The 22348-nt window shown below is 47.5% G+C and overlaps 1 protein-coding gene across 5 annotated transcripts in view; it reads right to left on the bottom strand.

Annotated features, from left to right (window-relative positions):
- The window catches only part of FLNB (filamin B), a 140248-nt gene that overhangs the window by 11375 nt on the left and 106525 nt on the right, over positions 1 to 22348 (bottom strand). For 2 of the 5 annotated variants that reach the window (XM_088831533.1, XM_055414172.2), the window contains 14 exons: positions 20681 to 20928; positions 17542 to 17613; positions 16691 to 16793; positions 15851 to 15991; positions 12771 to 12899; positions 11877 to 12050; positions 10987 to 11145; positions 10488 to 10691; positions 9408 to 9560; positions 9184 to 9306; positions 6412 to 6678; positions 5668 to 5805; positions 4214 to 4329; positions 611 to 743 (listed from right to left, as the gene is read on the bottom strand). In XM_088831533.1, the coding sequence (XP_088687659.1) occupies positions 611 to 743; positions 4214 to 4329; positions 5668 to 5805; positions 6412 to 6678; positions 9184 to 9306; positions 9408 to 9560; positions 10488 to 10691; positions 10987 to 11145; positions 11877 to 12050; positions 12771 to 12899; positions 15851 to 15991; positions 16691 to 16793; positions 17542 to 17613; positions 20681 to 20928 (2160 nt within the window). The remainder of the gene's footprint in view (positions 1 to 610; positions 744 to 4213; positions 4330 to 5667; positions 5806 to 6411; positions 6679 to 9183; positions 9307 to 9407; positions 9561 to 10487; positions 10692 to 10986; positions 11146 to 11876; positions 12051 to 12770; positions 12900 to 15850; positions 15992 to 16690; positions 16794 to 17541; positions 17614 to 20680; positions 20929 to 22348) is intronic. The other 3 variants (XM_055414173.2, XM_055414174.2, XM_055414175.2) reach the window with 3 other exon arrangements.

Raw genomic sequence — 22348 nt, 5'->3', positions numbered from 1 at the left:
TTCATATATGCTCCCTGAAAAATGGTCTTGTTAAAGCGGATTGACATCACACAAGTCCATACAGCAAGGTGGCGAGCAAGAAAATCCCATGCTACTGCATCCTATTGAGGACCCAGATTATCTCTCTCTCTCTTTTTTTTCTTTTGGCAGCAAAGCTTGCAGGGTTATAGCTCCCCAACCAAGGATTGAACCCAGGCCCTCAGCAGTGAGAGCACAAAGCCCTAACCCCTAGACCACCAGGGAATACTGCAGATTATCATTTACATCAATCAACCTTCCCTTCAGAGTAAACTGAGGTCAAAGTGTACTTATTCATTTCATAAGGTCAACAGTAAAAATCTGTGATATTTACTTAAAAGATGAGAATATCAGAATGAATGTCATGTGAAAGAATCTGAAAAACAACTGAAAATAAAGACATATTTGTTAAAAAAAAAAATAGAAGAGGTGTTATATCTCAAAGCCTGTCCCTAGCAAATGTTTATATCTTCATTTGTGAACAGCGTCTGGCAATAGCAAAGGGAATCCGAAGGCCCTGGAGAGGCCGACAACTCCTACGTCTGGGCAGTCACTTGCAGAAACATTCCTGGGTGGGGGCTCTGGCGCTTACCTGGCTCCAGCTCAGACACGTGGCATTCCTCCACGGCTCCAGAGGGGCTGTGCACCTTTGCATCGATCTTGCCTTTTGCCCCGTTCAACCTTATAGCAAAGGAGGCTGGCTGATTAACTTTTAATCCCGATTCCTGAGAAGTCAACACATGAGACACGTTACAGCCCTTGGCGTTCTTGTTCAGCAGCACACACCACCCCAACCCAGGATTCCTGGGGGGACAGTTCTCATGCAAATAGGCCTGGAACATGTTTTATTATATAATATTTGGCAACAAAAGAGCAGGTGAGTAATTCCACATTTCCAGCATTAAATATAAGAAATCAGAGATAAACATCTGCACAGTCTTATATCTTGACTCAGACATGGTTCCTGGGTGTGGAGACTCGAGATATCCCGGTCAACAGGATTACAGTTTCAGCATCCCAAACAAACCTGTACAGGCCAGAAAACCCAGGATCCTCCAGATCCACCCCCAACAACCACCAAAAAAAAGAACAAAAAAACCCTTCCATTCTCCACCCCAGTTTTAGGAGTAACCTAGCAGTTGATAAAACCAGGCAGTCACTAACATGAACAAAGTTGTTTTTTTTTTTTTTAACCTCATGGGTGGAGATGGAGAGAACTTTAAATAAATCTGTAAAGGGCTACCCAGGATTTTTCTTTCAAGCAGTATTGCACAGTGGTTAAAAATCAGCAGGACCTGGGGTTGCTGCCATTTCCTAGGTATGTAACTACTGCTGAACCTCTCTGAACCATAGTTTCCTCATCTGTAAAAATGGGCATGATAACTAAAATCTACCTCAGAGAGCTGCTGCAAGGATTAAATGAAGCTGTGCGTTCAAGGCACTCAGCATAGGGCCTGGCCCATACATCGGATAGTTTTAAAACAGAAATGTCAGCTTCTCCTTCTATATTAACATACATGTAGAAGTTTTCAGTGTCTGCCCCCCCCCAAAAAAAAAAACATGGGAGAAGTATAGCTTTTGCTCTTTACTGGATGAGTTTCACTCTCCATGGTTTCTCCTGGAAACTGTATCCTCTGCTGGGAAAAAGGGATTAGAAGTTCAGATGCTTGAGATATTTCAAGACTGGCCAGTCCTGAAGAGCAAAATTTTACAAGGCAACAGTTTTGGCGTAAACTTGGTTGGATGGCTACTCAGATGATAACACTCAAGCAGCACGGCTCACACTCAACATGCCACCGAGGCACCCAAGGGTCTTGTGAAAATGCAGATTTTGATTCAGTAGGTCTGGGCCAGAGCCTGGGATTCCAGGTTTCTAGTAATGTCCATGCAATGCTGAGGCTGCTGGTCCAAGGACTGCATCTTGGCAAGGCGCTAAAGCAATGCCGTCTAGTTTAGTAGTCACTAGTCACATGTTGGAGAAGGCAATGGCACCCCACTCCAGTACTCTTGCCTGGAGAATCCCATGGACGGAGGAGCCTGGTGCGCTGCAGTCCATGGGTCACAAGAAGTCGGACATGACTAAGTGACTTCCCTTTCACTTTTTACTTTGATGCATTGGAGAAGGAAATGGCAACCCACTCCGGTGTTCTTGCCTGGAGAATCCCCAGGGATGGGGGGAGCCTGGTGGGCTGCCATCTATGGGGTCGCACAGAGCTGGACACAACTGAAGTGACTTAGCAGCAGCAGTCACATGTGGTTTCATATATATATATAAACTGAAATACATATATAAATATATATATATATAAAATTCAGTCTCTCAGTTACACTAGCCACATTTCAAGTGCCCAAGAGCTGCAAGTGACTCACGGCTGCCCCCGGAGATATGGGACATTCCCACTGTTGCAGAACATTCTACTAGACCGAGCTGCCCTAGAGGTTACAGACGAGGGCAGACTGAACCCAAAATTACAGACTCTTTGATCACCAGACCACCCCCATCCAACCGCCTCCCCTAGAGAATGCCAGCCGACTCCAATTTTCTGAGAAGTCTCAAACGCAAGACAAAAACAAGCGTGTCTTTCCTAACCAGCCCCAGATGTTGCCATGTAGCCTGCTAGTAAACCTCCAGAAAATACTTTACATGTCCCTTGGCATCAAGTAACAAGGGGAGAAAAGGGGACCAACTTGATACGCAAGTCCCTCCTGTTGTTGCAGCTGGTTACAAAAGCTTAATGGACACACCAGCCTGCTGCACACTTATTTCAACATTTCATGACCAAGCTGTCATAAGAGGATTCGACACAAGTCTCTTGGAGGTGACTACCCCACATCAGCTCCTTTTGGATGGAAGCATTTACGTTACCTGAATCCACTTGCCACTAAATCCTCAAGAGGGAGATAAACACCTCGGAAGATCCAAAAGAAATCTTCGAGATGCATGAAGGCAGCTCTGAGCCCCTCGACAAATGCTGGGTTTATCTCCCTCCGTAGGTTTTAGTTAAGTTGGCCACAGAAGCGACTTCTGTTAAGAAGCCTTTAAATGAAACACAAGAAAAACATCTGCACTGCCGTGACCAGTCAGCACCCTTGGTACTCGCCAGAGGCCGCTTCAATCTGTAGACTGTGACTCCAGTTGGGGTTCTGTTTGGGTTCCCTAATTTTTGGGACAACTATCAGTACCAGGTTCCCTTCAGGAAGAGTCAGACTCTCAAATATAAACCAAGTGCAGGGACCCAGGTCCAAAGATACCGATCATCTGAGATACAAGGATGAGTTTTCATCCAGCCATTATTTTCAAGACCCAGGGGCCACTGATGGTTCTAGGGAAATCCCTTTAACCAGAAATCATCTTTTAGGATTCTGGTGTTATTTCACAGTCAAATTGCTATAGCTGACTCAGACAGTTAGTTATCTTCAGTGTCCTAAGACCCAAAGGCAATCCCAATGTTCTTAGTTTGCTGAAGACTCTAATGCAACCTTGAATGGTGTGCCTTCTTTAAGGCAGGGTGAGAAACTGCATTTCCTACCATTCTAACAGGTCGGGCTACGTAACCACCTGCCACAATGCCAAGACTGGTATTAAGGTGGTGGCTATGAAGAGCAAGGTTCTGGAGCCTTACTCTAGTTGGTTCCTACAAGCTATATCTTCTCTGCACCTCAGTTTTTCTATCTTTAAAAGGGGAAGAAAAACCTATTCACTAGGCTGTTGCAAGGACTGGGAAGTAACACCAATACAATTCTTAACACAGTGGCTTGCACACACTTATTATAAATAAATCGGCCTCGTAAAATAAATCACAACTGACTTTCTCGAGGAAAAGGAAGCCAATAATAGCAAGCTGAACATCACAGAACTGTTAGTTTTGCGTTTGTTTTGTTTTGAAAGCCCTCCTTATCCCTTAACCAATGATTAACAGGCCTTCTTTGTTTCTCTTGGATAAATATTTAGAAAACAAACTCATTCCCAAATGCTAAGGAGTTTTGTTGACCATGGCTGCTTTTTGCTTGCCCCAACAGTCTCCTGTCCTAAATGTGACTCTGACCCAGGAAAGCTCCCCTACGACTGGCAGCATTTGTGGCCAAAATGCGCTGGGGCCCTTGGCACAGAGTCCGAGATTGAAGGGGCCGTGGGAGTCCAGGGCCTCACTGGTCAGGCTGTGGCCAAGGAGATGGATGTTTCCTTGCGTCTCACCTGAAGGCTCAGAACAGTGAGGCGGCGGGCGTCGTCCGAGGGCGCAATCACCGGCACCAGGTAGGGACTTTCGGGAATGTGCTCGTCATTGAACTTGATGGACACCTCGTAGTTCCCTGTGGGGAGAGGAGAGTCCCGCCATGTCAGAGATTCCAGGAGGGCAGTCCCAGAGCAGCTCCCTGGTTCTGGGAGAAGAGAGACACGCCACCACTGCCCACAGCAACCCCCGCCCATGGTTGTGACTGACTGGTTCAGAGAGGGTCACCCGGCTCACACCAGGCCAACGCGATTTTCTTAGTTCAATGAGGGCGTGTATTCTTTTTTTTTTTTCCCATCTTAGATATTGTGTTTAACAATTTCAAAGACTAAAGCACTGAAGTGTGTCTTTTGTGCTTTGCCTGTGTATATGTGAACCCACACAAACATCAACATCTGGCGTGTATGCCCAATTTCTTTCCAAAGGAGAGGCTTATGACCAAGCGTTATATCAAAAATTATATACTTAAGAATAAGAAGGGTTTCATGTAACCAGGATCTCATTATTGATCCTGAACGATGAAGAGCAGGATAGAAACTGTGACAACAGGGGCAGAAGCAGAGTGATGACTAAAGAAGAAAATTCAGTCAAGGAGGAAGGGCGGGGATCCTTAACCCGGGCCCAACAGGGCTGCTTCACAAAGGGTCTGTGCACAGGACTCAGGAGATCCACCAAACTTGGGAGAAAACTATCTCTTTATTTCTACTAACCTCTAACTGTAATTTAGCACTGCCTTCCTCTAGAAATGCTGACAAGAAACCACAGTGCATTAAGAATTGAGATTTTTGTCACCAAAAAACAATCACTTTTCAGTTTTATATGTATCCTGACACAGCAGTTATACTCATTACCACTTAGAAACTATGGGGTTAACAGACCATCACCAAGTCATATGAGTTAATGTATTCATGAAAACCTGTATACGCTGCTAAGTTACTTATCTGTTCCTTTAAAAAGATTTTGAAAACAATAATTGATTTCTTTTATGATCCAAAGTTATTTATTTCATGTGTTTAAAGATGTTTCTCGAGATGGTCCCCAAGGACTTCACCAGATGCCAAAAGAATCCACGGCACAGGAAAGGTTGAGACCCCTGCTCAAGGGAGCTCAGATGCTGAGGCCCCTCTTTCGGGGCAGACACACCAGCCACTGGTCGAGGGCAGGTCAAGAGAGGCTGCTCAGTGGGGACAATGAACCAGCTGAACAAGAGCACAGAGAGGCCAAGAGACAAGGAGAACAAGAATTCCTGCCCCTTCAAGGCCTGGCGGGATACACCGTAACTGGATTTCTAGGAGACATTCCCATGGGCTCATACAGAAAAACTCTTCTACTGGTGCTAGCCTGACAAGTTTCTATTCCTTACAACCAACCATCCCCAAATAAGGATAATGTCCTCCATTGCCCTCTGAGTACCTACCAGGTTCCTGGGCAATATAAGACACACCACAAGATCCATTTTTATGGTCATCGAATGTAATCTCGGCCTTACTGGGGCCCTCCACAGCGATGGAGAGGCCCCCGGCGCCTGCCTCCCGGGTCCAGATGCTGAACTCCGCTGAAAAAAGAAACATCTGGTCAGTGACCAAGCCCTGGTGCTGGGTTTCGTTTGTTCCCAGTGCTTTCCTCTTTCTCTAATCCCAAACAGAGCCCAAGCAAGGGCACTGCAGATGTGTGCTAAACACCATCCACGACTACACAAAGTTCATGGCATCAGAGCGTCTTTTGAATACACGCAAACCATGCCAGTACAAGATGAGATTGTGCAGTTTGGTTTCCACAGATTTTCTGACCCAGCAACCACTACTGCAAGGGACCACTGCTATCAGTTTTAAAGAATTCTAGCATGTTCCATATCTGCAAGATGCTCTGGAAACAGTTTTATGACCCTGATCCTCTCTGAGACACTCACAACACTGACCCTTAAATTACAGGCTCCAAGAAGTCCCTCAGGGAGACACTTGTTTAGTTTTGGATTAGCAAGCAACTCCCAAATGTCTTTAGCCACGGAAGCCTTGTTTTAAAGAAAGCCCCTTCATACCACCAGTCAGAATCATGCATACATAATTTTCCTTTCAGCACAGGGCGAAGGGTACAGGGTGCTCACGCGACCGGGCTAAGTTCAGTCTTCTCAAACAAAAAGAAAGCTGCCTAGAACACTCACCCGGAACTCCGGCTTCTCCTCGCTCCAGGCCAGGGCCACCTGCCCGGACCTTGTGGGCACCCCCCTCGCCCAGTGGCCCCACAGTGAACTGGAAGGGGCTGCCGGTGACATGCTGGCCACGGTACTTGACGCTGACGGTGTGAACGCCCATCTCCTGGGGCACGAACCGGACACAGTGCGAGTTCTTCCCCACCGGCACAATCTCCGCCTCGGTCACGCGGCCAGAGGGGCTGGTGACATGGGCCGACATGTCACTGCTGTCAATTTCTGAAAGGGTGCAGGGAGAAGTAGAGGAGGGTCAGGGCGAGGGCCCGAGGTAGAACAGGACATGCAGGGCAAGCAGAAGAAGGCAAAGTGAGTGCAGCCCAGGGATGTGGGGTGCTCAGGTTTCCTCTCATCCCAGCTGGATGCCTGCCCTCCTGTCTCCCTCAAACCCCTGGGTGCTTGTGGTCAGCATGGAGAGAGCAGAGCCCTTCCGGCCACCTGGTGCAGAGACCATTCTGGGGGCACTGACAAGCGCCCTGGGGACACTGTATAGCCCTCCTGGCTGGAGCTGAGTTAATTCCACACAGAGGTTTCAAACCAGAGCCTGAGGTAACAAGTCTAAATGCATTTAGAGGAGAAAGTGAACTCGGGTCAGTCCCAGTGGCAACGGGAAAACCACACGTGAGCAAAGCTTTGAGTGAACTGAAGACCAGAGGCCACGCTTCCAGAAACACAGCGCCTTAGGTCCCCAGCACTAGGAAGCAGACCATGTCTGTTCCACACGACATGCTCGGCCATGCCAGCAACTGTGCTTGCATGATGTGGTGGAGTCAGGCGTGCCGCAAGCAAGGTGACCAAGTAATCATCGAGGGCAGCAAGAAAGCACACCCTCCAGCCCTTCGGGTTCTGGGTAGCAACTCATGACTCTGAGCCCTGAGGATGCAGGAAGGAGGTTGGGGGGGGTCACCCCACATGGCCTGGGTCTGCAGGACCGCTGCTCCCTTCTAGTTGACGAGAGGGGGTGCTTTAGGTAAGGAGGGGGAAAGTGAGTCTCCACCAGAGTCATCAGGGAACACTGAAAAGAGCAAGGAGTCAAGAGTCAGACGAGACTTGAGAGAAAGGGTAACCATCCTCATCCCACAAACAGAAGACAAACACAGGCAAAGGGAACAGGGAACATAATTCCCCAAATGAGGAGCGTGAAGAGATGAAAACACAGTTCACCTGCCTAGTGACTGCGGAAATGGAACTGAAAACTTCCTTTCCATCAGACTGATCGATGTGAGAATGTGCTACTCAGTACCGGAGGGGAAATGGAGAAACACCAATTTGTTTTCTGGAGGACTGGTTGCTGTGGCACAGCGGCATCTGAAATGCGTGGGCCCTGCAGTCCCATTCCTGGGCATCAGTCCACTGTGATGAGAGACGTCACAGGGCACTGATTAAAGAGGTCAAGGAATAGAGATGAGAGTACCTGAAATGATGATGTTTGTACCTAGAGGTGACACGGACTCTTAGGCAGCCAATCAAAGATGATGGGGAAGTGTATTTTAGTGTGGAAAGATGCCCACGATATAGTGAGCAAGAAGTGCATCAGTGTGACCAGAGACAGAGCCTGTCTGTCTAGAAGCCTGGAGGCACCCAAGGTCCAGCTCTGGACCTCAAACATGAACCACAGTCTCCATGGATGGTGGGATACCAGGTGACACTTACTTTCCCTGGTTTTGAACACATGAACTTTTTTTCTTTCTTTTGACCACATAGTGAGGTATGCAGTATCTTAGTTCCCCAACCAGGGATTGAACCAGTGCACCCTCCCTGCAGTGGAAGTTTAGAGTCTTAACCAGCGGACTACCAGGGAAGTTTGGCACATGAATTTTTATGATCATAATCCATGCATCTCTCTTTAAGGACTCTTAGTCTGGACACTACAGTAATGAGGTTTTTATAGACATCCAGAAAGGAAGAAACCATCAAGTACTGCTGCAAAGGCAGAGCAAATGGACATGGGACAAGTTAGGAAAGACGGGAGACACTGCGGAGTTTTATCTACAAGCAAGAAGTTCATCACAACGTGAGCTTCATCTGAAGACTGTTTAGATTTTCTGTCTCCATAAAATCTACCACTCCACACAGCACATGCCAGAGGAGCCTCAAGTGACTTATACAGTCACTGCTTAATAGAAAGAAACTGGGTCACATTTCAGACAGACTAAGGTTGCTGACTGGCTAATTTCGGCAGAATTAGCTGTGGCCCACCCACGCACCCAGCCTCGCATCCCAGCCCTCATTTCAATTTTAGGAATGAAAGGGACAAACGGGAATCAGAAGGATGTCACTGGACTGACACCTCTTTGCAAATATGAATATCAGTAGGGTCACTTCCCTCACTGTTAGTCCAGTCAACAGACAGTAAATTCTCAAAGCGTATCTATATTTCTCCCATGGGATGTGATAAAGCTATTTTCACCTGGAAGAAGGAAAAGTAAACAGATTTACTTTTCATGGATAAGCCTCTGTGAAGACAAGTAAATAAATAAAATTAAATTCAAAAAGTCGGAAACGGCAACGCACTCCAGTATTTTTGCCTGAAGAATCCCATGCAGGGAGGCGCCTGGTAGGCTACAGTCCACGGGGTCACAAAGAGTCAGACACGACTGAGTGACTTCACTTTCACTTTCAAAAAGTAGTCCCCCATAGCAGACACGGACGGTACCTTCTGGGCCAAGCCCGGACTTGGTTTCCAGTGGCGCCCACTGTCTGGACCCATGAGCTCCTCAGGCTCACCTGGGATTTTCAGATTCAGGTCACAGATGCTGCCAACAGTGGCCACAGACGGGGCTCGGCTGGTACGGGTGATGCTCTCCTTGACTCTTCCCTCCCCGCTGATTTTCACAGTGAACGGGCTCCCTGCAAAAACCGAGAGGGCCCTTGAGAGTGGCCCAGAGCCCACACCCAGCATTCACAGAGAACCAAGCAAGGGACGTCGAGAGCAAGGGGACCACACATACCAGGCACATGCTCATCAGCAAACTTGGTGGAGACGATGTAAACCCCAGGCACAGTGGGGAAGTAGGAGACCTTGCAGGTGCCGTCCTCCAGGTCCTCGGTCTGGATGTCCACCTTGCTAGGGCCTTCCACCGCCAAGGAGATGCCTCCGTAACCTGCAACACAGTTGCCCGGGGCCAATATGACAGCAACTCATCATGAAGGGGAGCTTGATGAATGCAGAAAGGACCTCCACCCCTGCAAATGCTCCAGAGAGCAGAAAAGACAGCAACACTGGACCTCTTGGACAGCCCTGGGCAGAAGAGTCAATTACAGGTTCCTGCAGTGAAATAAATAACCTGGCTGAATATGGCCTTGACCATACCTTTTTCTCAAGGCTATCTACTAACATCCCACTGACTACCTGTCCTGCAGAACTCACTGGGGAAGATACAATCCCCACATGCCTCCAAGAAAGGCATGCACTGCCTGGAGGTTCATTACCAGCTGCAGGCCTGAGAATTTGACATTTCCAACTGCTCCTAGATGCCTTGGCGGTCCTGCCAGGGAACCACTAAGACAGCAGATCTAAAGCTTTAAGAACTTGAGGAATCAACAGAGAACATCAACCTATCAGGACCAGAAATTCTCCAGCTCCTTCCCTGGGGAATGTGACTTTGTCCAGAAGGCAGTGAAGCAGCTCTTCACTAACAAAGGCAGAAGATCATGACTCTGGAAGGTGGAGGAGCTTGGAGCACGCCAAGCTAATCCAGACCTTCCAAGAGCAAACAGGAAGAAATTCCTCATTTCCTTGAAAGTCCTGCTCAGCTAAACATGACCTTGGGCCAGCTGGCCCAACATTCTTAGCTTAGGATGAGGCAAGGAGACCCTGGGAAGCTGAGAACAATGGTGGGAGTATCGATAATGAAACAGCTCATGGCTAACCCTGGGCTGCAGTGATAACCATGTCTAAAGATCGATAGCTTGAAGGATGCTTAGAAAGAAAAGAAAGCAGGCAGGATAAAAAAGCAAAACAATCTGAGCAAAAAGAAGCCAGTTCCAAAGGACTGGGCCTCTTCCTCTGGGCCCTCCCCCACACACACCTGCATCTCTTGTGTCCACAATGAAGTCAGACATCTCGAAAGTCCGACCTTCTGACAGGCCACGGCCATAGACTTTGGCTCTGCGGGCATCCCCGATCTCTGACTGGACCACCATGATGGATACGGGACTGTTGGCCACGTGGTTGCCATTCTTCTTGATGCTGACCAGGTGTTCACCCACCTCCCGGGGGATGAAGGAGATGCCTGGACCGGAGCACAGATTGGGGTTTGTGAGGTGGGAGGGTGATGTAAAGGGGAGAAAGCAGAAGGGAGACAAGCTAGAAAGAAGGGAAACAGGACTTCCTTCTTGACTTTCTAGCAATGTCCAAGAGGGCTGTCAGTGTCACAAGGTGGAAGTGCTTGGATTCTGACCATGCACGTGACCCAGCGGGTTTATCACATCATATTCCAGGATACTATCAATCTTCCACGCAACGGCTGGGGTCCCCAACATGGTGGGAATCCCCATCACCCATTCAAGATGGCAACCTGGGCTCACCGATGTGATTGTTGGGCAGCCTCTTCAGGAGACAAGGCTCATCACGACCGGACGGGGCCTTGATGCTGGCGGTCAAGGTGCTGAGGTCAGTCTCGCTGATGTCAAGCAAGAAGTCGGCGGCTGAGCCCAGCTTCACCTGAGAGCACCGTCTGTTGTCGTCTGGGAAACACCACCCCAAAACAGCTTGGTTACACATGGTCACCCTGACTCTCCAGAGTCCCATATCACACACCATTTACAGGTGGACAGGCAAGAACTGGTTACGCAGTTAAGTGGAAAAAAAAAAAAAAAAAGTGCCCCGGACAATGAGCAGACCTAACCAAGAAAGAATGATTGCTACTTATGCCTGGTTACAGGGAAGACTAGTAGCTGGCAGGAACTAGAGACCTGGGTCCACACAGACCATGTTTATATCCCACTAAGAGTAAGATTCGAACACACAGAACACAGTGGGAGTCAGGAGCAGAGCTCTGAGCCAGATCATCTCCACCTGGATTCCAGAACACCCACAAACCTAGCTAAGCCACTGTCTCTCCAACCTTCAGTTTTCCCATCATTAAAAGGGAGACAAAAATCTATCTAGGAGTGATGTTGATGAGCATCTCTGAGCTCATTCACTCATGCAATACATATTATTTGAATGCCTCTCTTTGAGGGCTTCTTTTTTGGATCCTGAAGTCAGACTGGCACAAATAAGTGCCTGAAAAATGGTGTGCTTGCTTTTCCTGGGATTGCCAGCTGCAGGAGGAATTTAGCCCATCCAATGTTGGCCTTGCACCCCTAGTTGCTGTGAGACTTAATCTCAGACTTATGGCTAGCCTGCTGCTCCGGGTCTGAGGGGAGAGGGCCTTATTGGAGCAGGAAGCCTCCAGGAAGCCAGGAGACTCTACCTGTGATCTTGGCTGTGAAGGGGCTGCCAGGGATGTGTTTGTCATTGTACTTGACCAGAATGCTGTAGTCGCCTGGCAAGGTAGGCAGGTAGGTCACTGTGCACGTCCCATCTTTGTTGTCAATACAGCTGATTTCGGCCTTCGAGGGTCCCTCAATAGCCAAGTCCAGGCCACCTGTAAATGGGAGGAGAGGGGGAGACTGTCAGGGTGAGGGTTTCTTTGTTTCAAAGGGGATCAGCACTCCTCCGGGACAGCCCTGATGCCAGGACGGACAGACCAACACAAGCCATGGGAGCCACGGGCAAGGTGTGTAGGTCAGAATAAAGTGATTGACACAGTGAAAGTGTCATGGGGGGGACACTCCACCCTCTGAATTCTTCCTGCAAGTGACCCTCAAATTCTGTTCTTCCAGATGTGTGGGATGAGGAAGGGACGGAACTCCACAGACCAATCACATACGGGAGAGAATGTCACACACAGACTGTCACTGCTGGTTGGGTGGATGCCACCAAGAAGATCCCATTGGAACCACACATTAGAAATGTCTGTGATGACAATGGGCACAGGCATAGAGCTTTATCTAGAATAAACTGCTAAATCATTCAAGTGGCCCTGGGGATACATGTATAGGTACAAACAAAGAAAAATGTTATCTACTGAAATACACTTAAATTTCAGGGAAGTCACAAACAGCACTTCATAGTATGACTGTGACTTTAATCAGAACACAAAGGACTTTAAAATTTCTGTTTTGGGTGAAAGACAGAGGAGCTCTAATAAGAGATTCATATGAGAGAAAAGACAAGATAGATTCTACCATTCAGGAGTCTTATTTTTAAAGGTTTCCATGGAATTGCATTCCCTAAACTCTCTGATAACCAAGAACTACAGTACCTTCTCCTGCATCCTCGGTGACGATGGTGAAGGTGGCGGTTTTGTTGGCCACTCCGTACACCAGGCCTGGGCCGTACGCAGACACGCTCCCGCTGTTGGGATAGTTCACGTAGAACTGGAGCGGGCTCTCTGGGTTTGCAAAGAACACACACAATATTGGGACTCATGGAGGGATGATTCACCTAACAGCAGGGGGAGGCGTGTCCGGGGCAGAGCAGAGGCAAGAGGAGACTGTGGGGCTCACCATCCTAGGACACGCAAGGAGGGGCTACTCACTATGCACTCGTGTATGCACACGAGACAAACAGTCCTGAGCTGGAGGGAACAGCTCCACAGGGTGGGAATGACCCCCACTATATGGAAAGTGACTGGGAGGGCTTTGGGAAGGACATTTGCTTCTGGCTTTCAAAATTTGTACACTCAGGCCCAGGAATCCATCTCACTGTGGTCCTTTGGCCCACCTACTCCAACCCCCAACCCTGTACAAATACTTCCATTTTCAGAGTGGTCAGATGCAAATTAGGAAAAGACACCACAGTCCAATGATTGGGGGTTGGTTAAATAAACACTGGACTTGTAGGTCATTAAAAATAATGAGGGAGATCTATGTATACTAACTCAAGAGATTATCCATATGTGTTGCATTAAAAAGAGAAAAAGGTATTTTTACTACTGTTTAATCATTTATAAGACATACTTCATTTGCAATGAAAATACTTGTTCACCAAGTTGAAAGATGACTGGGTTTTTTTAGTATTTTAATATTAACCGGATCAAGGTAGGGAACTAGCAAAAGGGAAAAAATTGAAATTTATCAATTCTTCCTAAAACTTGTGTCATTTTTTGGTATGCTAAAGAAGGAAAGACTTTTAAATAGGAAATTTTTATTCTTTTATGCTTTGGCTAATTATGATTAATTAAATACTTGGTAAAAGTAGAAGACAAAAATAAAAAGGATAATTGCTATATAATATTAATATCAATATCTCATTATAGTAATACCATATATAATATTAATACCCTATATAATATTAATATCCACTTTTATATCTATATAATAATACCCTATATAGTAATATGGCGCTAGTGGTAAAGAACCTGCCTGCCAATGCAGGAGTCATAAGAGACTTAGATTCGATTCCTGGGGCAGGAAGATCCCCTGGAGGAGGGCATGGCAATCCACTCCGGTATTCTTGCCTGGAGAATCTCATGGACAGAGGGGTCTGGCAGGCTATGGTCCATATTGTAATATATACCCATGATAACAGATCCTTATGTAATATTAATACCATTATCCCAGTCCAAAATAGAACAAAATTGCATGTGTATTTGTTGGTGTAGAGAGACAGTTGTGGAAGTAGAAGGAATACAGTAGGAAGACATTTTTTCACTTTTTCTGTATCTGCATCTTTAGAATATTTTAAATAGAAGCAGATAAATACACTGTTCCTTTGAACAAATATTATCCATCAAACTGGGAGAAATATTTGTAACTCCTATCACAAAGGGCTAACCTCCCCAATATTTAAATTGCCCTCAGAAACTGATATGACAAAGGTCAATAATGGAACAGAAAAACTGAGCCAAGGATACAAATGTCTAGTTCAAAGAAAAAGAAACAGCTATAATACTTAGCCGTATAGAAAGTTGCTCAAGCTCACTCATAGGAGAAATGCAAACAAAGCAATACTATATTCTAACTATCCGTTTGGCAAAGATCTAGAAATTTGACGGCATATTCCACTGGCAAATTGGTGGAAAAGCAGGTGCTCTGTGACAGGGTTGGTGGATGTGTGAACAGGAAGAGCCTGGGTGAAGGGTGCTTTGCTGAGACCTGTCAGACAGATGGCTGTGCCTGCATCCTGCGAATACTCTCCTGAGAACCAAATCTCTCAGATACACCCTGTAGTTGTGAAAGGATGAATGTGAAAGGCTATTCACTGCAGCAGGACTAGTGGTTGCAAAAGGCAGGGAAGAACTCTATTGGGTCCTCTAGCAGGACAAACAGTGCACACGTGATGTTCATCCAAATGGTGGGACACTGTGAACACACTCTACTATTCGGACATGCAAAGCTCTCCAGGTTATAATGTTAGATGAAAAGAGTAAGGCCAGAATAATGAGCAGTGAACGCTACTGTTTACAAAACAAACAAAGAGGGATTAAAAATCTGTATTCCCATCTCTCGAAGACTCTTAAAACTTATTTGGAAATCTAACGTAAAAAATTAGTAATGGTCAGGTTCAAACAGAGGGCAGAGAGGGGATATGGGTGGGGAGGAAACCTTCCTCCCATCATTTTTAAACTATTTGGCTAGGTTAGGTTATGTACTTAAAATACTACACTAAAAAATAAAGAACCATTTAAACAATTTAAAGAAAAAGAAAGTAACACTGTGCTGGGCTTCCCCAGTGGCTCAATGGTAAAGAATCCGCCTGCAATGCAGGAGATGCAGGAGGTTCCATCCCTGGGTTGGGAAGATCTCCTGGAAGAAGGCATGGCAAACCACTCTAATATTCTTGCTTGGAAAATCCTCACGGACAGAGGAGCCTGGTGGGTTACAGTCCATAGCGTCACAAAAATCCGGACACAACTGAGCATAAGCACACATGTACCAGCGGATGGATGTGAAATCTGGGCTGGCTTTTCCCTGTCAAGGGCAAAGTGACAATAAAACAACGTATCCTTTTCTCACAACCTCTTCTCCTATCCCAAACCCTGATGCTGCTTCGGGCTCTGCAGGCCAGGCTGGAAAGTCCCTTGACAAGACTCACATTTTTTCTCTCTGCTTCATCCCTTGGCCATGCTAGGCACAGTGACAAAGACAAACAATCCCAGACTGAAGGGCCTGCGCTGTGACCCGGGACACTCAGTTGCATCATCCCTGCTGGAAATTAGCCGGATCTGCTGGGGCCACAGGCTACTTGGTTCTGCAGGGAGGCCCACACTGCATCCCCAAATCTGCCACCAAGAACCGCACGGCATCTGATTGAACGACTGACGACAACCTCCCAGGTGTTCACTCCCTGACTCCTGGAGTCCTGCGGGGCCGGGCAGCAGAGGCGCTGAACCCAACTCACCAGGAATGTGGCTGCCCATGTATTTGATGTGCATCTCGTGGAGGCCGACCTCAGTGGGGGCATATCTGACAGTGACTGTGCCATCCTTGTTGTCCACAATCTCAGGCGTGGCTGTCTTCCCAGAAGGCATGTGGACCTCTCCTGTTGGATCACACGGAGAAAGGGCAGTGACCCCACCAAAGATTGTCCCCGGAAGAGCCAAGCACAGAGGCACAGGTGACCTCCACAACAAAGGTTCTCAGATCCAAGAACACTCACTGCTACATAAAACACCAAGCTCCGTAACAGGAAGCAGAGACATACCTGCCTTCATTCTGTTCTCTTGTGTTTGCACAAAATGCAGTAGGCAACTCACAAGCAAAGCGCCTTTTGAACTGACAGCCATTAGAAGCTTAAACAGGACTTGAGAAGACCAGGAGACCAATCAGATCGGCAAAGCATCAAGTCAGAAAGAAGCAGGCATTGAGAGAAGGCAAGAAGTATCTCTTACACAACAGACCTCAGGGACAATGTCTCATCTGGAAGAGTGGAAGAGTAAGAAAAGGCAGGAAAAGGCAGTGGAAGAGGAACCTAACAATCAAGAGAGATATCAACACAGTGGCTCTCCCCCATAGACAATTTCTGGTCCTTTCTTCAGCATGCAAGTTATAAATGAACCCGCTCTTCAGAAACACACAGGACATTCTGCAATTTCAGGGGCTCATGGACCGACTCACTACAGCCAGGGATGCTGGGTTCTGAACCCCAGGTCTGAGGAACAGGTGGAACCAGCTCCTGGGCACTGTATGGATAGCTAGTGACAGCCAGTGAGGACAAGAGGGCTTTCCCAATAGCGCTTACCGGTGATTTCTCCTTTCCTGACTGCAAATGGAATGACCAAGTCAAAAGGCTTAAATCCCAGGCCGTTCATGTTGCTCACTGGGACATAGGCCTCTTCTGTTACCTAGAAACAGGAAGCAGCGGTCACTGGGTAAAGTGGACAACACTTCCCCAGTGTGGGCTGGGGTAGCTGCAGGGGGCAGGTCAGAGCAACTGGGAATTTTGCAAGCTCGTCCAGCCAGGATTCAAGGATACGGCTGCCCATGCATTGTGGGCTTTGCTCACTGGCTCTGGGGCCAGACTGGACAGCACCTGAGGAACTGGAGGAGCCATGCTGACCAGCTGCTAAAAATTCCTAGGCTGTTTGCTTGTGAAATTCCCAGCAGTGCCCACGGGCAAAGTGGAAAAGTGAGAGACAGCAATGTCTGTGAGTCCCAAGAGGTTCCACCTGGAAAGGTTTAGTTGCTGGTGGCCTGGAAAAGAAGGTGCGTTTTAAGTGGCAGAAAGGAGCAGCAGTGGCTTTCTCCCTGAACAGAAACCAGATGTGCAAGTGGCGGCTTTGAGAGTCAGCAGGAGGGCTGAGAACAGCTGTCCATCTTTCTCTTTAAACGTGGAGACCAACCATACCGAGCGTGATCACAGACATGGTGGCGGGCGATTCGTGGAGCGCAGACGGTGACACGGGTGGGTCTCATTAGAGAGAAAGCGGGGGTCATGGTGATGGGCTGATCAGTGGGGACAAACCAATGACCAGGACACCCAGAGGGCTTAAGCAGTCCCCCAAAAGCAGGCTGTAGCTTTTTCTCAAATGAAGGGTGAGTGAACACAGACGCGGAAAAGGGAAAACATAAAAACAAAAACCAAAAGTGTACCCAGGGCCTGAATCCAGGGGGACATGCATTTACCGGTACCTCCTTCACAGCTGCGACTTCCCCATCTGTGGCCTGGTCAGTGGCAAATGCAAATTAGTTGGGAATCACACTGGAGGGACATCACTACTCAGTAGATTCTACCACCCAAGGTCTCCCCACCACCCCCATCTATCCTGCCCAGCAGGGAGCCACTCACTGCAGCGGGAGCCCATATTCTTCCCTCCCTTTGTGGACAGCCAGCTGGCCTCCTCTCTTGGAATGTCATATCCACCTGCCCCCTGAACCCGTGACCCCGCTTCTAGGAAGCAGAACTATAGAAATACTAACAGGAGAGTCCATAGGTATGCGATGTATGCAAGGGATTTTACTGGTGCTATTCATTGTTGGGAGAGGCTGAAACAACCCAAATGTCCATCTGCTAGAGAGTTGGTTTAAGGAAATTATGTAATGGACCCCAGTGTAGCCACTCTGAGGAGGTGATCAAGTCTGATCAATTAATACAGAAGGGCATTTACAGCACATTGAGTGAAGGAAGCAAGATGCAAAGCCATGTGCACAGTGTAACCTGATGTGTTGTTTTTAATATTTTGCCATTTTATTTTAAAAAATTATTTATTTGGCCATGCAGCATGTGGGATCTTAGTACCTTGGCCAGAGTTCAAACCCATAGCCCCTGCATTGGAAGCACAGCATCTTAACTACTGGATCATCAGGGAAGTCCCTGATGTATTCTTACTGCTGTTGTTAATCTGGCCATGCCACATGGCACGTGGGATCTTAGTTCCCTGATCAGGGGTTGAACCTGTGGCCCCTGCACTGGAAGGATGAAGTCTTAACCTCTAGACCACCAGCAAAGTCCCGAAACTGAAACGCTTCTTGTACAAGTTAAGAAAAAAACCTAACACTGGCCACCCCTGCAGCATGAGATTGGGAAAGGGGTCTCCTGTTACTTGGTATGTGTTAACAGTAGTCAATGTTCTAAAAGTTTTTATAAATTCATTTTTTCAAAACCAGAGACTTAAGTGATGGGCCCCTGCTCAGTTCCCTCTTCTACTACAATAAAAGGACTGGAGAAACCTCCCTGGTGGTCCAGTGGTTAAGACGCTATGCTTCCACTGCATGGGGCACAGGTTCCATCTCTGGTCAGGGAACGAAGACCACATGCCACACAGTACAGCCAAAACATAAATAAAAATAAAAGAAGAAATCCTCCCTTCTGGAGGAAAACTTCTGTGCCCATGTTTGGTTTTTCCTGTGAATTCTGGCATGTCAGAAAGGTGCCTTCACTTACAAAGGCAGCTTGGTAAACTTTAACATTTGAAACAGCCCTATTCCCCAATTCCCGGACCGTCTCAGATTGGGGGTGAGTCCAGGACACCTCACTCAGTACGATCTTTCAATGGCTATGCTACAGCCTTTGATCAATGACTCCTCAACGGCAACAGGCAGAGAAGCTGCAAAACCCATGCATGCATTGCTGTGTGCACCTATGTGATGTATTTAAATGAACCAGCCTGCTGGGGCTCCTGCACACATTGGCTACAAAGGAAGTACTGGATGTTCAAGTCCCTTTGGCCCCAGGCCTATAGGGGAAGGCAGGGAAACTACCCAGGAGAGGCCAATTAACAAAAAGTCACCCCATCCAGGAAAGGCAGGAGGCTTCAAAAAATGAAGACCTAAATCGTGTGCCCTGAGTGTCACCCCCTTCTGCCTTTGGCAGTCACTGGGGTGAGGGGGGAGCATTTACACAAAGCAGTCTTGCTTTGTATGGATCCCAGGGCTGAAGGGACATTCATTCCTAAAGAGTCTGGGGGCCCCCACTTCAGGTTTCTGACTCATCTGCTAGAACGGTCCTTGATGTTCTCTTCCAGATTTTCTCATTCCCACCCTCTAAATGTGGTCTCTTTTCCCCAGCTAATTACTCCAGTAGGATGGCAACCTCTGCCCAATCTAACCAACCAGAAAAAACCCCTGTGGGCTAAAACAGATCCTTAAAGCTACAATTGGGACTTCTCTGTAAATTAGGACATAAACCCTCGAGCTGTATCTCTTTATCTCCTAAAGGAGAAAAACACTCCCAAGTCAACAGGGTCAAACACTGACAAGAATCTCCATCCTTGAGACATAAAAGGGCTCCAGGTCTCGGGCACCATGTTTACAGACAAGCAAACATCTATGGAAAAGAATAAAGGTACAGCTGTTTATAGAGTGGGAGACAGACGTGACCTTCTGCTGCAATGGTCTTCACGCCCCTCTCTGTTGCTGTGTAAAGTCAAATCTTTACAAGGGGCTTTGCAGGCCACACATGGGGCCAGGCCACCGAGGTCTGTGCATTGTGGTCTGCTCCTGTTACATCAAAGGACATCAGTGAGGACAGTGCTCAGCGACAGTGCAGAGCGGGCAGTCTGAGTTCAGCAGACTTCAGTCTCATCCCTGCTCCTATGTGGCATTTGTAACAGGGCCAACAATGCTTAGTTTTAGGGGTGAAATGAAGGACTGCTCCTAAGGTTTCTAACCCCTTTTCCTGGTGTAAGAACCTAAGCAATCAAAGGAAGATCTAAATGTCACTCCAACTTGAAAATTAAAGGGTCTAGCCATTCTCTGGCCCAGAGGATTTGCATAATGCCTTCCTTTTATTGCAGATGTTCCTAGCTTCAAAAGACAAGCTATTTCCCTCTCATCATCAAAGTTCTGAATCTTTCCAAAACACAACTGGAGGTACTTTGAGTCCTGGGACATGAGAGACAGTCTCTGAAATCAAGAGCATAGGAGCCTCTTTCCTCCAGGGGAGAAGGGAGGAGGAAAAACCAGCAGAAGGAAAAACTGTAATGTTTTACTTATGGACATTATTTGGGTCAAAGTGTAATTTTTCTGAACTGGGCTTAGGCCACGACATGGCCGAAGACCCAGTAGCACAATGGATACTTTGATCGCCAATACGATTCCTTAAAACCACTTAGAGACAAAGTGTCCCTGGGTCTCTAGAGATTACTGCAAGGTCCTGATTGCTTAAGGAGATTTTTTTTTTAATAGAAAAAAAAAAAAACTGGCCCAGGAAGTCTCACTCGGGGCTTAACAATCAGTAGCTGTTACTATCTGTGCTAACAACTGCATGCTCGAGAGAAGGCAGTTTCCTTACCATGACAGTGAAGGGACTGTTGGGAATATCGACGCCACCAAAGCGCACATAGATGACGTAGGTGCCTGGCTTGGCAGCTGTGTAGAAGATGTCATAGGTGCCATCCTCATTCTCGATGACATCGGCCTCAGCCTCAGTGCCGTCTGGGGTCAAAACTGTGCAGGTCACTTTGCCCTTCCCGGCAGTCTTGGCATCGACCACAAAGCCCACTTCCTCACCGGTTTTCACAGTAGAGGCGATTCCAGGCCCTGGAGAAAAGTTTAAGAGGAAAGTATGGGAGCTTAAACCACAGACATCTGCCTTAGAGGCCCAAGAACAAACTGCACACCTTTGTTCTATTTGTGAACGAACGTCAGACCCTCAGCTGCTGCTGTGCAGAGGGATGGGCCAGAACTGCCCCAGGGAAGATGCTTCTCCAGGGAGCATTCTATCCATCATTTAGTAACTAAATAAGGAGCATCTGTGAGTTCTGAGTGACAACTGTATGTTAAACCTGCTTTGCTGGCATTCCAGGGTATGGGGCTGAAGGTTGACTTTCATCAGCAAACACATATTGGACATTTAAGTGCCAGATACATACAAAGGGAAGCACACCACAGTCTCAGCTCTCATGCTCAAAATCTAACTGGGAAGATGGAGGCAGGCTGGACACTAAGAATGACAGTTCAGTCTGCAGTGGAAACACTGAGGGAGGACTAAGTCACACACAGAAAAATAATAATGATAATAACCAGGAATTCCCTAGCAGTCCAGTGGTTAGGATTCCTTACTTTCACTGCCCAGGATGTGGGCTCCATCCCTGTTTGGGGAACACTCCAAGAGCGGTGTGGTGCAACAACAAAAAGCAGTCAATGGTTGTTCTTCAGAGAAGCATCCTAGGTGAAAGTTTAAAGATACATCCCAGGGTTGCCCCATTGACAGAGGCATCCCTGAGAAAGGGGAATTCTGAAGGATGGGCACTCTAGGCTAAGGAAGACTCACAGCCTTTGCCTCCAAATGATGACCAGTGTCTGCCTCCCCTCATCTATGGCACCCCTTTACTGATGACCCACAGATCAGGGAGTGCAAGAAGCACACTGGAAAAAGAAACCAAAGTGTGTGGAAGCAGCAGGGAGTGATAAGAACATGCTCAGACAGTGAGCGGTAGAGGGAAGGTGACAGTCTGGCCCTGAATGACAAACCAAGAGGAGGGGCCAAATGAGACCCCAGGCTGAGCAGTCTCCTGCCTCAGCTGGGGGAGGCAGAAGAGCCTGGAAAGCCAGGAGGAAGTCCCTACCTCTTGGGAGTCCCTTAAACAGCAAGAAGATCAAACAAGGCAATCCTAAGGGAAATCAATCATGAATATTCATTGGAAGGACTGAGGCTAAAGTTGAAACTCCAATACTCTGGCCACCTGATGCGAAGGTCCAACTCAATGGAAAAGACCCTAATGATGGGAAAGACTGAGGGAAAGAGAAGAAGGGGTTAACAGAGGACGAGATGGTTGGATGGTATCACCAACTCGATGGACATGAATCTGAGCAAACTCCAGGAGATAGTGAAGGACAGAGAAGCCTGGCGTCTGCAGTCCATGGGGTCGAAAAGAATCAGACACAACTTAGCGACTGAACAACAGCTGGTTACCAAAACGCAATCCAGCTGTCCCTGGAACAGCATAGACCTAACGGG

This window comes from Moschus berezovskii, chromosome 24, assembly GCF_049115385.1.
Source record: "Moschus berezovskii isolate FMDL1 chromosome 24, NW_MosBer_1.0, whole genome shotgun sequence".
Taxonomy (NCBI): Eukaryota; Metazoa; Chordata; class Mammalia; order Artiodactyla; family Moschidae; genus Moschus; species Moschus berezovskii.
This window is presented reverse-complemented; position numbering and strand designations above follow the sequence as displayed.